This window comes from Dendropsophus ebraccatus, chromosome 5 (assembly GCF_027789765.1).
Source record: "Dendropsophus ebraccatus isolate aDenEbr1 chromosome 5, aDenEbr1.pat, whole genome shotgun sequence".
Lineage (NCBI taxonomy): Eukaryota > Metazoa > Chordata > Amphibia > Anura > Hylidae > Dendropsophus > Dendropsophus ebraccatus.
In genome coordinates, this window is record NC_091458.1 from 156,192,508 (window position 1) to 156,211,451 (window position 18,944).

The following is an 18,944-nucleotide window of genomic DNA, read 5'->3' on the forward strand; positions in this document are numbered from 1 at the left end:
TGGTTGCTGCTTTGTTAATTCTAAAACCTTCTCTGCTTTGTGTTACTCTGCATGTAGTATGGAGAATGGACTGGACTTTGGGTTTCTCATCTTTTTCCATTTTAGCTTTTCCCCTGTAAATTATTGCCAGTGTTTCTGGGCTGGAATAAATCATCTCTTATAAACATGAGCTTGTACATAATCCTCTGTACTTTGCAATATATACATATTCGATATCAGGTGCGTTTGTGTTATGTACACCTGTATCATGGACCTCATGCTGATAGCCACATTTATGGCCGCTAAGGTGCTTACATGTATTCATAGATAACTACACTGTTTCCTGTATTGATGATAGAACTGTGGACTTTATGGTGATCCGGTTTGTAGTTATCCCCTGCGAAGGCGTAAATCATAAGCTTTGCCAATAATAAGTTTTTCCCCATTGTAAACCCAGCCTTTTGTATTCTGCCTTTAGTTTTATAGCAGAGGTAGAAGTATGACCATGAGCAGGAGAGGTTTTCTATGGGGATTTGCTGCTGCTCTGGACACTTCCTGACATGGACAGAGGTGGCAGCAGAGAGCACTGTGTCAGACTGGAGAGAATACACCATTTCCTGCAGGACATACATTAAAGGGGTAGTGCGGCGGTAAAAAAATTATTCACAGAATAACACACATTACAAAGTTATACAACTTTGTAATGTATGTTATGTCTGTGAATGGCCCCCTTCCCCGTGTCCCACCACCCCCACCCGTGTACCTGGAAGTGTATTGCTTTATACATACCTGATCCGTGCCGACACGCGTCCGCCATCTTGTGCCAAACGTCATCTTCGGCCGGCCCGAACACCTCCGATCTTCCCGAGTGCCGGCCGCGTCATCAGCTGCTCAGCCGCGATTGGCTGAGCATAACTGTGCTCGGCCAATCGCGGCTCAGCGGCTGATGACGCGGCCGGCACTCGGGAAGATCGGAGGTGTTCGGGCCGGCCGGCCGAAGATGACGTTTGGCACAAGATGGCGGATGTGTGTCAGCACGGATCAGGTATGTATAATGCACTACACTTCCGGGTACACGGGTGGGGGGGTGGGACACGGGGAAGGGGGCCATTCACAGACATAACACACATTACAGAGTTGTATAACTTTGTAGTGTGTGTTATTCTGTGAATAATTTTTTACCGCCACACTACCCCTTTAAGCAGAACATTTCATTAAACACAATTTTTTTTTTTCTCCAGAGTACCCTTTTAGTTTAAATTCATATGATGTATTACGACTTTCTGTGGTTTTGAAAAATTTCTATATAAAGTCTGAAAAGCCATTAACAAAAAAATAAATAAAAGTGGTAAATAACCCTTCTAAACCCGGGTTCTATAGATAGACTAATTAGCATTATAGAAGCTGTAATATAACTGGTGTTACTATATGAGAGAATATGTTGTATCCAGGCGTCTACTAGCCGCACATAGGGGAACCTGACTGTTCATGTCGGGCGTATGACCTCATTGCTTGTTTCGGGAGGAAGGGCCTAGGATTTTTTTTTTTTTTTTTCCGCCTCTTTCACACCAAATGTCCTATTAGAAAAGCTGTTTTCACCTGTCAGGAATCCTGATGCTGATTTTAATTGTAGGACGGTGACATCATGTTTGTCTTTTTACCATTTGATGAAAGGAGGGAATGAATTTTGTCATTTTAGGCCTCACATGAAATCACTTAGGGCGAGGTATGCATTCCAAACCTTATTGGTATATTTGCAATTTTAGCCTTTTATTTATTTATTTTAATAAATTGCCGCTTACCATCTGAAAGCTTAAAGGAGAAGTCCATGGAAAATAAAAATTCTAGTGCAAGCAGGGGGTGGGGAGAACATAATAAGGAATGCATACTCACCCATCACTGTGTCCCCACAGCACCGCTTCCGGACCCCTGCTGGCGTCCTGATTCTTCTGCAATCCCATGACCCGGCTGATGGATTGCCCGCTCAACCAGTCAGTGACTGCGGCAGGACACAGCTGCAGTCACTGACTGGCTAAGTGGGCAATCAATCACCCAGGATGGGTCACTATGCCAGATCTCATACAATTGCATCCTTCTTTACCATATATTTCCCTCCCCCCCTCCAATAAAACTGATACATTAAACAGTCAGCAAAAGTACAGTGTGAACCCAGCCCTATAGTTTTGACATGCCCATAACTTAGGGTCCTATTACACGGAGCTAGTTTTAATGATTAACGACAAACGATCGCAAACAAGATTGTTTATCGTTAACCTGAAATCGTTCACCATATTACACAGAACGATGGCCGTTCTATACGATCGTTACTATGACCGTTATTGTGATCGTTACTATGATCGTTTATTCCTTCTGATCCCAGCAAAACCATGAACAATGTGCAATTACACTGAACGATTAGTGAACAAATGCGGAACGTGAACGAACGTGGAATTACAACGAACGATTAACGATAATTTCAGGTTCAGATCTAAATCAGCGATCAACGACATACGAACGATTTTTCGATCGTTGCCTGCAATTACACAGAACAATCATTGTTTAAATTCGAACGATATAACGAATTTTCGCATGATAATCGTCCCGTGTAATAGGGCCCTTAATTCCAGATCCCTAAAACAAAAGGTTTTGTTCATCACTTCATAGGTATATATTCACACTTGCATAGATAATCAGATAGCAAGGAGACAGTGGAACAGGCACAGAGTCCTCCGACCTCAGCGATATCGCAGAATATCACATGTAATATAACTACAATTGTCAGTATTAACAGGATAAGGAGTTTCGTAACAATGGACATCAGGTTTATCATGAGCGTCATGAAGTCATTTGGGTTGGCCCTAGTGGCTTCACACGACCGGACCTGATAACTCGGTCCCTCCATGTTTGGGTATAGGGAGAGATCTCTCTTACAGGGCCATCAGAGAGAAGCCAGGGACTGCCCGAATGACTTAAGTTGCTATTCCTAGCCAGCCCAATAACCGAATCCTTTGAAACGTTGAAGTGTTTAAGAGTGAATCCTGCACACTGCACAGAGGGAGCCTCTCCGTGTTTCATGCTGCCCATAGTTCGGACACCTCTGTCCATGTCAGGAATTGTCCAGAGTAGAACAAATCCCCATAGAAAACCTCTCCTGCTCTGGACAGTTCCTGACATGGACAGAGGTGGCAGCAGAGAGCACTGTGTCAGACTGGAGAAAAAACACCACTTCCTGCAGGACATACAGCAGCTGATAAGTACTGGAAGACTGGAGATTTGTAAATAGAAGCAAAATACACATCGCAGGCTTTTTTTGGCACCAGTTGATTTGAAAGAATTTTTTTTTTTTTTTTTTTTGCTGGCGTACTCCTTTAGGGTGCGTTCACACGTTCAGCATCTGCAGCAGATTTGATGGCCCAGAATTTATTTGCTTTGAATCTGCAGCTTCAAATCTGCTGCAGATCCTGTACGTGTGAACGCACCCTTAAGGCATGAAACTAGCTGGACCTTAGAGACGAGCTGAAGACCCAGGTTGATTTCACCTTTATACCTTTTTATTCCTGTGACTAGTGCAGGGAGTGGTTTATATATTGTTGAACAAAAAGGGAAAGGGCTGAGGTGTGTTTGGTTTTCAGTCTTGTTCCCGGGATAAGATAGGACTGTGTGTTTTGTGTGCACAACATTACTATGACGGATATATTTTTATGGGCTGCCGCTCCAGCCTTTTGTGTAAATAACCTACACTGATAAGCTGCCAGTGAATCAGAGCCCCATGTGAGCCAAGACCCGTCAGGACAAAGGTTATAATAAGGCGATGAATAGCCTCATGTGTTCATAGGAAAAATCATTAGTACAAGATAGGTACGGCACCACTTATACTGTGTTTTTCTATGGGGATTTGCTACTGATCTGGATAGTACCTGTCATAGACAGAGGTGGCAGCAGAGAGCACTGTGTCAGACTGGAAAGAATACACCACTTCCTGCAGGACATTCAGCAGCTGATAAGTACTGGAAGACTTGGGAATTTTAAATACCGTATTTTCTGACCTATAAGACTACTTTTTAACCTGTGTTTAACTTTCTGAAACCAGTTGATTTGAAAAAGAGAGATTTTTTTTTTTTGCTGGACAACCCCTTTAAATACCAGAAGTCTTTACATCTGGCAGTTTTAAAATATTTATTTAGTTGAAATCATTCTAGACCAATACTCAGGCATTATTCTAAAAAAAAAAAAATGCTAACTTTGTTTCACTTCTCCAAAAGTATCTGAATTTGTGTAAAACTCCGGATGATGGAAATACCAGCGGCTGTTGCGACACACACATGCGGCTTTCTTTTGTGCCTTTTTTGTGCGGTTTAAGGCTTTGTGTGATGGACGATTGTAGCCAAAGCCCACAAAATTATGAACAATGTAAGCTTAAAAGTTACCAGCAATGGCTGCCGAGTCAGGACTATATAGTGTAGTAAGGTTCTAAATCAAGTGACTTCCTATTGGGGGAGAAATATGCATACAGTCATAGAGAAACCATACAGCTATAGAGAGGGAGAGGTGCTGCAGGCCTAGGGCACAGGTGTCAAACTCAGGCCCTTTAGCTTTTACAAAACTACAATTCCCATCATGCCCGGACAGCCAAAACTTTGGCTGCCTGGGCATGATGGGATTTGTAGTTTTGCCACAGCCGGAGGACCACAGTTTGACATTTGTGCTCTAGCACCTGCCTCATTGACACGCAGTCGCCGAAATAAAGCTTGTCTTTAGCCCAAAAACCAGCCCCAAGAGACAGACACCCTGGACCAGGCATGCATTGAGCAACAGAACAGAACAGTATAGATAATTTGGTGGGAGGGGTGTCCTGGGGGTTCAGATTCACTTGACTACCCTCTGTAACCAGGGTGCATCTGTAATAAAGTATGATATATTTATTTGTATGAAGAACGGAGTATAAGAGTAAGTTTTATGGTCATTTTAACCATTTTTTTTTTCTCTTTCAGAACCACCACAAAAATGAGTGAACCATTTGACTGTGATAGCTGTAAGGAGTCTCTGTATGGAAGGAAGTATATCCAGATGGAAGAAGGTCCTTACTGTGTGCCCTGCTATGACAGCCTCTTTGCCAACACATGTGATGAGTGTAAAGAGCTTATTGGCCATGATTCAAGGGTAGGTCAACCTTCCAGAGAAATGTTGTTGAGCTTGCTATCTAAGCTTCCATGGGTTCATTGTAAGTTTGTGAACAGTTTACTACTAGATCCAGCTATACCCTATGTATGTACGTAAGAAATAATCCTGTACAATCATAGTAATAGTCAGGTTTGATCTCAAGTTCTGTTTTACATAGTTTACAACATGGAAGTACTGATTAGTAGAGATGAACAAGGTTTGGGGTTTGGGCCCTATTGCACCAACAAATTATCTGACAGATTTTTCTTAAGCCAAAGCCAGGAATGGATTTGAAAAGAGGAGAAATCTCAGTCTTTCCTTTATTACCGATTCTGTTTATAGTTCATTCCTGGCTTTGGCTCTAAAAAAAAAATCTGTCAGATAATCTGTTGGTGTAATAGGGCCCTTTGTCCGATTTGAGAACTCTCAGCATTTGATTACTGGTAACTGAAGAAGTTGGATGCAGCACTAAAGCTGCATCCATGTTTTCCAGGACTCCCTGGGGCTGTGTCCTACTTATCCAGCCACCCGTTATCAAATGCTGAGAGTCCGGCATTGGACAAACCCAAGTGTGCTCGAGGTTCGCTCATCTCTACTCGATTAGGTAGAAGAGTTTATTTTAATAGAAAATCTGGTATCCTATTCCTTCCGTAAAGGCCCTATTCCACGGAACGATTATTGGCCGTATTCGGCCGATAATCGTCCTGTGGAATAGAAGGCAACGATCAACTGACATCAAGATGTTGAAAAACAAGCGACTGATATAGCCGCGATCTGCATACCGCCGCTATCCTCAATGGGCTGCCCAGATGATCTAGCGATCACCCGGGCGGCCCCTCCCGCACTCACCCGTTCGCTGCCGTCGCGTGTAGTAGTGGCGGCAGCGAGCCGGGAACGAGGAGCAAAGGAGCGCTAATGCCGCTCGTTTGCTCCTCATAGTCGCCCCGTGGAATAGGGGCTTAAGAAAAACCTTCGGGCCACTGATGTTTCATGATCGCAAATATTGCCAAGTATTCCTAAACAAAGTTTTCGACCCAGTTGATCTGAAAAGCTGTGGAAATGTAATTTTCATTTGCTAGTACAATAGTTTCACTTACACTGAGTAGACGGCACGTATTCCTACACAATATCAGCATTTCTGGTACCATCAGAATTTTAGCTAATTTTACATATATTAAAGGAGAAGTCCAACGCAAAATGTTTATGAAAGTATTATATTGCCCCCTAAAAGTTATACAAATCACCAATATACACTTTTATTTTGGGAAATGCACATAAACTGCTTTTTTCCCTGCATTTACTGCTGCATCAAGGCTTCACTTCCTGGATAACACAGTGATGTCACGACCCGACTCCCAGAGCTCTGCGGTGGCTGCTGGAGAGGATGATGGCAGGGGGATGCTCTGTGTCCCTCAGTGTCCTCTGCCATCATCCTCTCCAGCAGCCACAGCCCGCACAGCTCTGGAAGTCGGGTCATGCCATCACTATGTTATCCAGGAAGTGACATCACCATGTTATCCAGGAAGTGACCTCACCATGTTATCCAGGAAGTGACCTCACCATGTTATCCAGGAAGTGACCTCACCATGTTATCCAGGAAGTGACCTCACCATGTTATCCAGGAAGTGACATCACCATGTTATCCAGAAAGTGAAGCCTTGATGCAGTAGTAAGTGCAGGGGAAAAAGCACTTTATAAGCATTTCCCGTAATAAGTCTATATTGGTGATTTGTATAACTTTTGGGGGGGCATACAATACTTTAAGAGACGTGTAGCATAATAGTCCTGCTTAATATCTATGAATTATAGGAGCTGTACTATGAGGATCGTCATTACCATGAGAACTGTTTCCGGTGTTTCCGATGTGAGCGATCCCTGGCTGATGAACCCTTCACGTGCCAAGATGAAGAACTACTGTGTAATGATTGTTACTGCAATGAATTCTCCTCCAAGTGTGTCAGCTGTGAAAAGACCGTCATGCCAGGTACTCGGACATCACATGCCCTTTTTTCTTCCTCCAGCTTTTTTTTTTTTTAACTACAGATATACAAATAGTTTTGTCTAGCAAAGCAGCTCTGAAGACCTAATTATATTACAGGGTCTTTATTGCGTATCGGTCATTAACAAAAACTTTTGATCTATCAGAAAGAACAAGCCAGGAGAAGTATAAGCTCAGCGCTTTCACTGCTCTCACTGTCACGTGACATGGATGGGACTCTTAATGCAAGCCTATGGGGCTGTTTTAGTCTTAGACACAGAGCGAGGAGAAGGGAGTGCACGGCGTCACCCTGCACGTTATACTGATCGGTCAGGGTCTGAACACATAAAGGGAATTTTTCACTATGTTTATGCTGCCTTGTCACAAGATGCTGGATGTCTGTAGCTACCTCCCACAAAACAGCATGTGTTCAGAAATTGGCTTAATGTAGTCACAAGGTAACACTGTGGCCAAAGGTTTTGATTTTCACAAAGTTTCCTTCATCGCTTTTTATGGTGGCAATTGAAATATAAAGAGTGATCAGATCAAATAAACTGCAATTGCAAAGTCATTCGTTGCCATGAATATTAACGTAATCACAGGCCATGGCACCAAACTACCTGCTAACATCTTTTCACTGATCATCTTGTCGGTTCAGGAGGAACGATTAATGAGGACAAGGAAGCAGATAGGATTCTGGCAATCTGATTTAGAGGAACTATAAATGATATAACCAGAGTGGTTGCTTTACTGACGGATAATGCTTTAAATCATTATTGTCTTCTGTTAGAACCCTACTACATGGAGCGATTATCTGCATAATTAGGCCGATTCAGGCAGATACCGCTCTGTGTATTAAAAGGATTATCCAGCACTACAAAAACATGGCCACTTTTCCCCCTCTCTTGTCTTCAGGTCAGGTTTGGTTTGCAATTAAGCTCCATTTACTTCAATGGAACGGAGTTTGAAACCCCACCCAATCCGGAGACAAGAGAGGGGGGAAAGTGGCCATGTTTTTGTAGCGCTGGATAACCCCTTTAAATACAACTGTCAGGAGAGTAACAGATTATTGGCCGATCGATCATCGTCTTTCAACATGCTAAAAAATCACAGCTAATGAAAATGTTTACAAAATAATAAAGATGTGTACTTACCAGTCCTCGTTTTCCTGGTGTTCTCCTGCCTTGTTTCTGTGATTCCCCTCTCATCGCAGCCTCCTCTGGCACAGGCCGCTCAACCAATCACTGCCTGCTGTGCTGTCCCGTCTTGACCAGTGATTGGCTGAGTGGCCCGTCACTTCAGAGGCAGGATCAGAAGTGCCCAAGATGGCTGCAGTGAGTGGGGAATCTCACAGACAAGGCGAAGACATCGGGGAAGCGCAAGTACATCTAGTGATAAACAATGCTTTTTTTTCCGACATGATGGAGCACCGTGCCGCAAGGCAAAAGTGAACAAAACACTGAAATTGTGTCCATGGCCAGCAGGCTCCCCAGATCTCAATCCCTTTAAGAAACTGTGTACACTCTGCGGCTTTGTCATCACAATGCGGCGCATACAGTTCCCACGCTCCCAGCATCATATCGGAGATGCTGCTGTGCTGGGGGGGGGGGGGGGAGAGACTCCGGTACAGGCCTTCCACATCCGTATTCTGTGCAAAACATAGAATGTGGGAATAAGGCCATAGGGTTTGGTCGAATTTGAACATGCACAAAGTTCGCTCATCTCTAGTGAACACTATAAATATTGAGCCTTTACATAAACTTACAATTATAAGTCCAAGTTTTTAAAACTTTAAAGTCCAAAATCTGTAGATCTAGAGATTTAAAAATCCTAAAGCCGTAAAAGTTGTGAAAACCTTAAAACATTTTTCTCAAACTTTTTGGCCAGAACTGTAAACTACATTCAGTCTGAACTGAATGAACGCAGCATGGATTACACAGCAGTATACAAATATACCTTCCTGTGCCCTGCCAACGTATGCAGCAAACCTAGTGCTAGTCCTTCTATGGTGTGTTTTTTGTTTGTTTTTTCAGCTTTTTGCCATGTAAATGTCCCATCGTATCCTGCATTAGGCTAAACTGCATCTATCCGTTTTGCCAAGAGTTCCTTTAAATTGACTGGCGTACCTTTACATGTATAGAAGGCCGGTTTTCTCTTCCACTCTTGTCTTTTTCTACGTTGATTAACATTCCTTTTTTATGAAAGGGCTGAAATACTACTTGGCATCTGAGTTCAACACAGACCATAAAAAGAGCTCAGGCAAACTTCACAAGAAGAGGAAATAAATCAATGTTCAGAAATCCTTGGCATATGTTACATTCATAGCGTGTGAGCCAAGTCGTTGTCAAGTGTTTGACGGAGTGTCAGGATCTGGAACTTCTTTCTATTTAATACAATTATTTGTTACTTTGAATATGTTCTTCCAAAATATAGGTTTAAAATTTTAAATTCATCTAATTAAATAGTAATTAAACTTTCAACAAACTTTGCACAAATGAATTATACAAGTGCATATAAGCAATGTGTTGCTTATTCTAAAAAAAAAAACTGCTATTAAACAAGATGATCCCAGCTTACGATTAGATCAGCCTCCATGAAGCCCATAGACATCTATGGACGGAAAACGATCTGCAGAGAGTCTATAAGGCTTGCAGTAAGTGTTCTTGCTCTCCCAGCTATAGAAACTAGTCTCCACCCGCTAGCTCAGCAACAACAGAAAATTGGCAATGGAGCCTGTAGACTGCAAAAAGGCAGTATACAAGATCTAGGCAGAAATAGAGCTCCTTTTTATGTACACACACGGCCCTGTATGCTTTTTGTTTTAAAGGGGTACTCAGGAGAAATCTACTGGTTTCAGAAAGTTATATAGATTTGTAATGTACTTTTATTTAAAAATCTCAAGTATTCCCATACTTCTCAGCTGCTGTATATCTTGCAGGAAGCAGTGTTTTCTTCCCAGTGTCACACAGTACTCTCTGCTGCCACCTCTGTCCAGAGCAGGAGAGGTTTTCTATATGGGGATTTGCTGCTGCTCTGGACAGTTCCTGACATGGACAGAGGTGGCAGCAGAGAGCACTGTATCAGACTGGAGAGAATACACCACTTCGTGCAGGATATACAGCAGCTGATAAGTACTGGTTCACTGGAGATTTTTAAATAGATGTAATCAATATAACTTCATGAAACCAGTTGATTTAAAAGAATCGCTGGAGTACCCCTTTAAGTTTGTATACCCACCTTTTCACCCCAAAAATAATATATAGCAAGTTTGGCCGATTCGTACTTGCATGTTAGTTGGGGTAGAGGCAGCTATCCAATCTCTGTGGTCAGCTTTAGTCTGTGTGGAATCTCTTAGATGACGTTAGGTTCTTTTAAATGAGAAGTCCCGTGAAATTGAAAAAAGGAGCAAGGCAGGAGGTTGCGGGAAAATAAAAAAAAAAAAAAAAAAAAGTAAACTCGCCAGTCCTCGTGCCTCTGTTTTGCTGCTCCAGGGTCCCACTAATAGCCGCCAGATGTTATTTTTGGCTGGGTTCTGGATGCATCACATACCTGGCTCTTCCAGCTGCAACTTCACTGCCCGGCTGATCGATTGGCTGCTTAGCCCGCCCCAGTCACTGATTGGCTGAGCGGGCAGTTGATCACTTAGATGCGTGACGTTGCAGCTGGAAGAGCTGCAGATGGACGGCAGCTGTCAACGGTACCCGGGAGAGCCTTTTTTTTGTTTTTGTTTTTTGTTTTTATTAAATTTCACAGGACGTCTCCTTTTAATTAGATATTTTTTATATTTTGATGCGCGTGTGCTCTTTTCTTCTATCTGCTCCGTTCTTTAGGATTAGATACAGCGCAGTTTGGTTTGTGCTTTGGCTGTAAGCTGGAGTCTTCTTGGGACAGCAGTAATAGGATTAAAGGATCCTTCCAGATATAAATATTTAAAATACTTTAAGCCCATGTGGACTTTTCCTAGAATCCTTCTGCTCCCCTGCCTTAAGTTTACAGAAGAGCAAAGAAATAAAAAAAAAAATCACGGTTGAGCTGAAAAAAAGTCTTTCATCATGCTGTTAATATAGGGCTTTTCAGATTTTATATACAAGTAGCATTAGTTTTGTACAGTCTCGATCACTGTGTTTAGACATTAACTCTGATTCTCTGGCACAGACTTTGCATTGTTCAGTTCATTATATATTTATGGGAGATATGTATGATCTTGAAAGTTCCTCATGCTTCTTTCTGTAGGATCACGCAAATTGGAATACAATGGACAGACCTGGCATGAGCATTGTTTCATATGCAATAGCTGTAAGCAGCCCATCGGATCTCGCTCCTTCATTCCCGATAACCAGGCCCATTATTGCATCCCCTGTTACGAGAGCAAGTTTGCTCCTCGCTGTACACATTGCAAAAAGGTAAGAGAAGATGACACTAGTCTTAAACTCAACCTAACGATACTAACAATAGATACAGCAACCAGCTCTGCTCTAATCCCTCTAAACAGTGTTGTAAATACTAACAGTTCAAGAAGAAAAGAAAAGGAGGCACTCACCGCCTGATAAAACTTTATTTCCTGTAACACACAAGCTAAAATGTAGCATGTGAGAGCAGGTGGGGGGACATCACACGCAGTAAACAGTTACAGCTGTTTTGTCGGGCATGTGTGTGCTTCTTCAGGCTCAGTCTGAAGAAGGGCGTGCGTGCATGAGAAACTGCTGTAACTGTTTACTGTGTATAGCTTCCCCCCACCTGCTCTCACATGCTACATTTTAGCTTGTGTGTTACATGAAATAAAGAAGGTTGCATCGGACAGTGAGTGCCCCCTTTATTTTATTTTCTTCTTGAACTATTAGTCTTAACCTCAAATAACTAATCTTCCCAAGAATTATCTGAATTATTTTGGGACTCTTAGCGATAATTGTGTCAATCGTTCCTAACCCAAAACCCAATCGTTTACTTTGCAGTCACTGACCAAAGGAGGCATAACCTACCGGGATGAGCCATGGCACAAGGAATGTTTTGTCTGTACTGGGTGTAAGGCCCAGTTGGCTGGTCAGCAGTTTACCTCGCAGGACGAGAAGCCTTACTGTATCAAGTGTTTCGGAAATTTATATGCCAAGAAATGCTTTGGATGTACTAAACCTATCACAGGTATTTTTACTTTTTTTTATCTTGTAATATGTTAAAGATTAAAGGTTTGCGAGTAATTTATTGTCAAAGGTTTCAAACTGTTTGAGGTAAAGGAACTGACATTTTTAGGTAATTTCGGCATATTCTATTATCTTTTTTTGGATTCTGAAAGCTTAGGTTGCCATGGATACAAACGTTAGTCTAATTTATGGAACTTGTGCAAGACTCTCTCCTGGTGCGGGATGTATACATGGCAACCCAGCCTTTGCTCCAACTGCATGCCCATCTGGGGTGAGAAGAATTGTGATGGGCACCCTTTAACACCAAATACCATAACAGACTACTTAATGAACATGGAACTGTAGTTTTTAGTCAAGTACCCGCTACATAAAGGGAATTTGTTAGCTCTATACCATATGCTCAGATTTCAAGTGTAAAGGAGGGGGTGCTGTGGTGCAGCATGTATGTATTGTCCCTCCCTCATTGTGCCTTGTAATAGGCGCTCGCTGACCCAATGAGGCAGACGGGAATCATTCTTTTTCTCTCTATACGTCCATGTCTACAGCTGTGAGCATGGTATAGAGCTAAGAGGTTCCCCTTTAAGAAGGGCTCCCTTATGCGGAATATAGAGGGAGTAGGACCAACTTACTTTTTGGAGAGGGGTCAAAAGCCATAACTGTTGACTGAATGAGCATCCGATCGACAGCTAATAAAGGGGCATGGGCACTTTGTTATAGCTGGTACTCCTAAGGGTATGTTCATACACGAGGGTCCATGAGTTAAAAGCACCTCTTGAGAATAGTGCACGTGCAAAGATCGAGAAGTGACATCTTACAGGATCAATGTCTGTCTTTTATAACACTTCTTCTCTTTGCTTCTGTTTTAGGTTTTGGAGGAGGTAAGTATGTCTCCTTTGAAGACAAGCACTGGCATCACGGCTGCTTCAACTGCTCCCGTTGCTCATGTTCCCTGGTAGGAAAAGGATTTATTCCAGATAATGAGGACATTCTGTGCCGTGACTGCAACAGTGACCTATAAACCATACAGCTGCATCAGTGTGTACCCCTTCAGGAATCCACCTATACCTATGGAGGAAAGGTCTATTGCCCCATAACAGGCTTGTGGACTGCACAGTAATTCTGTGTCCGTATACCAGCATTTGACACCAGTATTTTTGTCTTTTTTTGTTTGTTTTTTCGTGGCTGGAGTGCACTTTGGATTTTGCAGTAGAAAGTGCAGGTTTTGTAATTTAAATATTCTTAAATATTGTATAAAACTAAATGACTGTATATTAAAAAAAAAAAAAAAAAGTTCAGACTGTCCGACTTTTGATCACATATTTTTACTACACAAAATATATTCTGAATTAGCAGAAAACAACGTTCTGTTCCGGAGTCTCTCCTACCGAAAGGATCAGAACTGACAAAACTGCTCCTTTTCCCAGTCTATACCTATGTTCCCACTATTTTTTTATTTTTTTTTGGCCGTTTTTAACGGACGTCCGTCTTATAATTGCCGTTATTTTGAAACATCCAGCCGTTATTGTTATGAATTACGGCCGTAGTTTCAAAATAACCACTGTTAATTGATGGCCGCCCAATAAAAATGGCTGCCATTTCGATGTTGCTTGAACATAGCCTGTAAATAACCCATGATGCACTTTTATAGAAGAAGTCAGTGTTGGACGCTGTTCAAGGAGGATAGTAATAATCTTTTACCAATGGCTGATCTGCTTGGCAAGCATTCATGAGTCAAATGTATATTGCCTGCAATTTTTTTTTCTTAATAGGACAATGCAATAGTGGGTCTCATATTAAAATCAATAAATTGTTCCTGAATCACCACTTCTGGACTGTAATATAAAATGCCTTTACACCACTACCAGTATGGCAATTATAGTTCCCAAGCATTGGTGGACTCCTCAGCCATAGACGTTCACTGTGACCTTCAACTATAAAATACACCAAAGAACAGCACTTTATGGACTGTTGTGCTTCAAAGAGGAACGTTTATTGGAGAAAAACTTCATGGACTATCGTTATCTATAATCAGGAAGACCGAGCGGCCATATTCACGTGGAACCATTTCTGTTGGACCGTGCTTGTCTCAGTCGTATCTGAGCGACTATCGAACACCTTGCCGAGCTGGCTTATGTAATACGTGGCCCTTTGCATACCCGGATGAGTGTGTTTTTTGTTGTTTTTTGTGCTGAGCGGGGTCCAGTAGCAGATAGTAAGCCAAATTCAGTATCTCAATAACAGAAGGCTGCTCGCCCCTGTTCAGCCATTGTTTGTTTCCTAAAAATAAACTCTATTTCTCTAATTTTATAAAACAATGGTTGAAATGTATTGAGTCTTTTGTGTATATTTTCACTTCTTTCATAAACTTAAAACTTAAAACTCCCCATACATAGGAAAATGATTATCACCTTGACAAAACCTTCATAACCTAGTGGAGCATTTGAAAATACATCCAGGTATCTCTGACATTTGATGTATGTTCCTGTATCAGATCCAGGGCTTATCTTATCAGCATTATGGGCCCCTGGACAGAGCTGTGAACTTGGGGGGGCCCTTCCCCCCCCTTCAATATTTGTAGCAAATGGAAAATATTCACGACACACAAGGACTTGCCCACTCGCTTCCCTGTGTGTTTCCCAGGGGGCAATGCACCTAGGATTAAGCTCTTTAACCAGCAGCCCACAGTATTGTCTTTGGCTGGTCTCCCTGAGATCAGTGACCTGTTTCCAGTATGAGGCCAGTTGAGCATTTCGCCTCAGCTTGATATAGTGGAGGCGAAAACAGACTGCCTTATGTGTAAATGTACTTACCAGTTTCTTTGAATTAGTAGATGGGCGCTCGCAAAAAAAAGGAAAGAATGCAGTGAACCTGGCTGTATGCATGGTTTTGGTGTGTATGTGTGTTTGTTGTTGTTTTTTTTTTTTTTGGGGGGGGGGGGTATTTGTCATTTGTCATTTTATAGAAACTTTGATGCAGGCAAATCAGAGTTGCAGTTTTGAAGTTTGTTTTGTTTTTTTACAATGTTCTCATATTAACCCTGTAATCGCATTCATGTTTGTTAATCTTATGCAATAAAAACATTTGGAAAAGTTTGTGAAATACACTGCATAAAACGTTCATTAGACTCTTAGATAAATGTCACTATTTAACGAGAGGAGGGCGAACAAACAGTAAGTGGGTTTGCTTGAGCCCCAACTATCGGCATTTGACTTCTGGTAGTTGGAGAAGATGAGGGCTGCCTGAAAAACATGGATGTAGTCGGTGACTGTTTTCCAGGAAGTCCAGACCATGGCTGACTTTAGTGGCAGATGATCTAGGGATCCATTTACACAGAAAGATTATCTGACAAAGATTTGAAGCCAAAGCCAGGAATGGAATTGAAAAGAGGATAAATCTCAGTCTTTCCTTTATGACCTGATCTCTGTTTAACAGGCTATAAACAGAGATCAGGTCATAAAGGAAAGACTGAGATTTATCCTCTTTTCAATTCCATTCCTGGCTTTGGCTTCAAATCTTTGGCACACAATCTGTCAGATTATCTTTGTGTAAATGGATCCTAAGGATCATTCTGGTATCCAGTCCTGCTTCTCTTCCTTGCTCGCTGTCTGTGTGTGTAGTGGGACAGGCAGCAAGGGAGAAGCAAGCCTTAAGGCCCTATTCCATGGAACGATTATCGGCAGTTACGGCCGATAATCGTCTCGTGGAATAGAGGGCAACGATCAGCCGACATCGTCATTTGTCTTTTCAAACATGTTGAAAAAAAAGCGACTGTGATAGCAGCGATCTGCCGTCACTCTGAGGAATAGGAGCGGTGGCAGCAGACCGCCACTATCCTCTATGGGCTGCCCGGACGATCTAGCGATCACCCGGGTAGCCCCTCCCGTACTCACCCGCTTACTGCCGACACATGGAATAGCTGCGACAGCAAGCGGGGAATATGGGCTTTATACAGCTTTACTCACTTCAATGCAACAGAGTTATAAAAAACCCAAACTGGAGAGAGTCCTGTCCGTGCTGCTTACTGCCTCAGACTCAGTCCTGTCCGCACGCTTGCTCCTCCACTCCTAACTCATCCTGGCCCACTGCCACCCACTGGCATCCTCTCACCTCCCACCACTGCTGCCCACCAGCATCCTCTCACCTCCCACTGCCACCCACCAGTATCCTCTCACCTCCCACTGCTGCCCACCAGTATCCTCTCACCTCCCACTGCTGCCCACCAGTATCCTCTCACCTCCCACTGCTGCCCACCGGCATCCTCTCACCTCTCACTGCTGCCCACCAGCATCCTCTCACCTCCCACCACTGCTGCCCACCAGCATCCTCTCACCTCCCACTGCTGCCACCCACCAGCATCCTCTCAACTCCCACCACAGCTGCCCACCAGAATCCTCTCACCTCCCACTGATGCCCACCAGCATCCTCTCACCTCCCACCACAGCTGCCCACCAGCATCCTCTCACCTCCCACTGATGCCCACCAGTATCCTCTCACCTCCCACCGCCACCCACCAGCATCCTCTCACCTCCCACCACAGCTGCCCACCAGCATCCTCTCACCTCCCACTGATGCCCACCAGCATCCTCTCACCTCCCACAGCTGCCCACCAGTATCCTCTCCACCTCCCACAGCTGCCCACCGGCATCCTCTCACCTCTCACTGCTGCCCACCAGCATCCTCTCACCTCCCACCACTGCTGCCCACCAGCATCCTCTCACCTCCCACAGCCACCCACCAGCATCCTCTCAACTCCCACCACTGCTGCCCACCAGCATCCTCTCACCTCCCACTGCCACCCACCAGCATCTTCTCACCTCCCACTGATGCCCACCGGCATCCTCTCACCTCCCACTGATGCCCACCAGTATCCTCTCACCACCGCTGCCCACCAGCATCCTCTCACCTCCCATTGCTGACCACCAGCATCCTCTCACCTCCCACCACTGCTGCCCACCAGCATCCTCTCACCTCCCATTGCTGACCACCAGCATCCTCTCACCACCGCTGCCCACCAGCATCCTCTCACCACCGCTGCCCACCAGCATCCGCTCACCTCTCACCACCGCTGCCCACCAGCATCCTCTCACCTCCCACCACTACTGCCCGCCAGCATCCTCTCACCACCGCTGCCCACCAGCATCCTCTCACCTCCCACCACCGCTGCCCACCAGCATCCTCTCACCTCCCACCACAGCTGCCCACCAGCATCCTCTGACCTCCCACTGATGCCCACCAGTATCCTCTGACCTCCCACCGCCACCCACCAGCATCCTCACCTCCCACCACAGCTGCCCACCAGCATCCTCTCACCTCCCACTGATGCCCACCAGCATCCTCTCACCTCCCACTGATGCCCACCAGCATCCTCTCACCTCCCACAGCTGCCCACCAGTATCCTCTCCACCTCCCACAGCTGCCCACCGGCATCCTCTCAGCTCTCACTGCTGCCCACCAGCATCCTCTCACCTCCCACCACTGCTGCCCACCAGCATCCTCTCACCTCCCATTGCTGACCACCAGCATCCTCTCACCACCGCTGCCCACCAGCATCCTCTCACCACCGCTGCCCACCAGCATCCTCTCACCTCTCACCACCGCTGCCCACCAGCATCCTCTCACCTCCCACCACTACTGCCCGCCAGCATCCTCTCACCACCGCTGCCCACCAGCATCCTCTCACCTCCCACCACTGCTGCCCGCCAGCATCCTCCCACCACCGCTGCCCACCAGCATCCTCTCACCTCCCACCACCGCTGCCCACCAGCATCCTCTCACCTCCCACCACTGCTGCCCACCAGCATCCTCTCACCTCCCACCACAGCTGCCCACCAGCATCCTCTCACCTCCCACCACTGCTGCCCACCAGCATCCTCTCACCTCCCACCACAGCTGCCCACCAGCATCCTCTCACCTCCCACTGCTGCCCACCAGCATCCTCTCACCTCCCACCGCCGCTTCCCACCAGCATCCTCTCACCTCCCACCGCCGCTTCCCACCAGCATCCTCTCACCTCCCACCGCCGCTTCCCACCAGCATCCTCTCACCTCCCACCGCCGCTTCCCACCAGCATCCTATCCTCTCACCGCCGCTGCCCACCAGTATCCTCTCACCGCCGCTGCCCACCAGTATCCTCTCACCGCCGCTGCCCACCAGTATCCTCTCACCGCCGCTGCCCACCAGTATCCTCTCACCGCCGCTGCCCACCAGTATCCTCTCACCGCCGCTGCCCACCAGTATCCTCTCACCGCCGCTGCCCACCAGTATCCTCTCACCGCCGCTGCCCACCAGTATCCTCTCACCGCCGCTGCCCACCAGTATCCTCTCACCTCCCACCGCCGTTGCCCACCAGCATCTTCTCACCTCCCACCGCCGCTTGCATTTGTCCGCAGCTGTGGTGCCGCCTCTCTCTACATTGAACCTGATAAGGAGTAATACATCACTAATGAATCGTAGCCATTGTTTAAGTCAACAAGAACAACAGCAAATTGTTGAGAAGAGATTATCTTGAACGGTTGTATGAACAGTCCGCCTTGTTCTTCGAAAGGTCACCATACACACTGGACAAAGGTTGGCCAAGAATACTGACTGTATCATACAACTATGTAATGTCCCTGGAGACCTTATGGCCGTGTATCAAGAAACACTTGACATGTCACAAGAACGTGGAAATACAAGAGATTGTCCTGCAC

At 45.0% G+C, this 18,944-nt stretch overlaps 1 protein-coding gene across 4 annotated transcripts in view; it reads left to right on the plus strand.

The window, feature by feature from the left end:
* FHL3 (four and a half LIM domains 3) overlaps positions 1–14,570 on the plus strand; it is a 35,494-nt gene extending 20,924 nt beyond the window's left edge. For all 4 annotated transcript variants that reach the window (XM_069971696.1, XM_069971695.1, XM_069971694.1 and 1 more), the window contains exons 2-6: positions 4,971–5,139; positions 6,949–7,123; positions 11,351–11,520; positions 12,070–12,256; positions 13,122–14,570. In XM_069971696.1, coding sequence (XP_069827797.1) covers positions 4,984–5,139; positions 6,949–7,123; positions 11,351–11,520; positions 12,070–12,256; positions 13,122–13,273 — 840 coding nt within the window. In that variant the 5' untranslated portion in view covers positions 4,971–4,983 and the 3' untranslated portion in view covers positions 13,274–14,570. The remainder of the gene's footprint in view (positions 1–4,970; positions 5,140–6,948; positions 7,124–11,350; positions 11,521–12,069; positions 12,257–13,121) is intronic.
* The last annotated feature ends 4,374 nt before the right edge of the window (positions 14,571–18,944 follow it).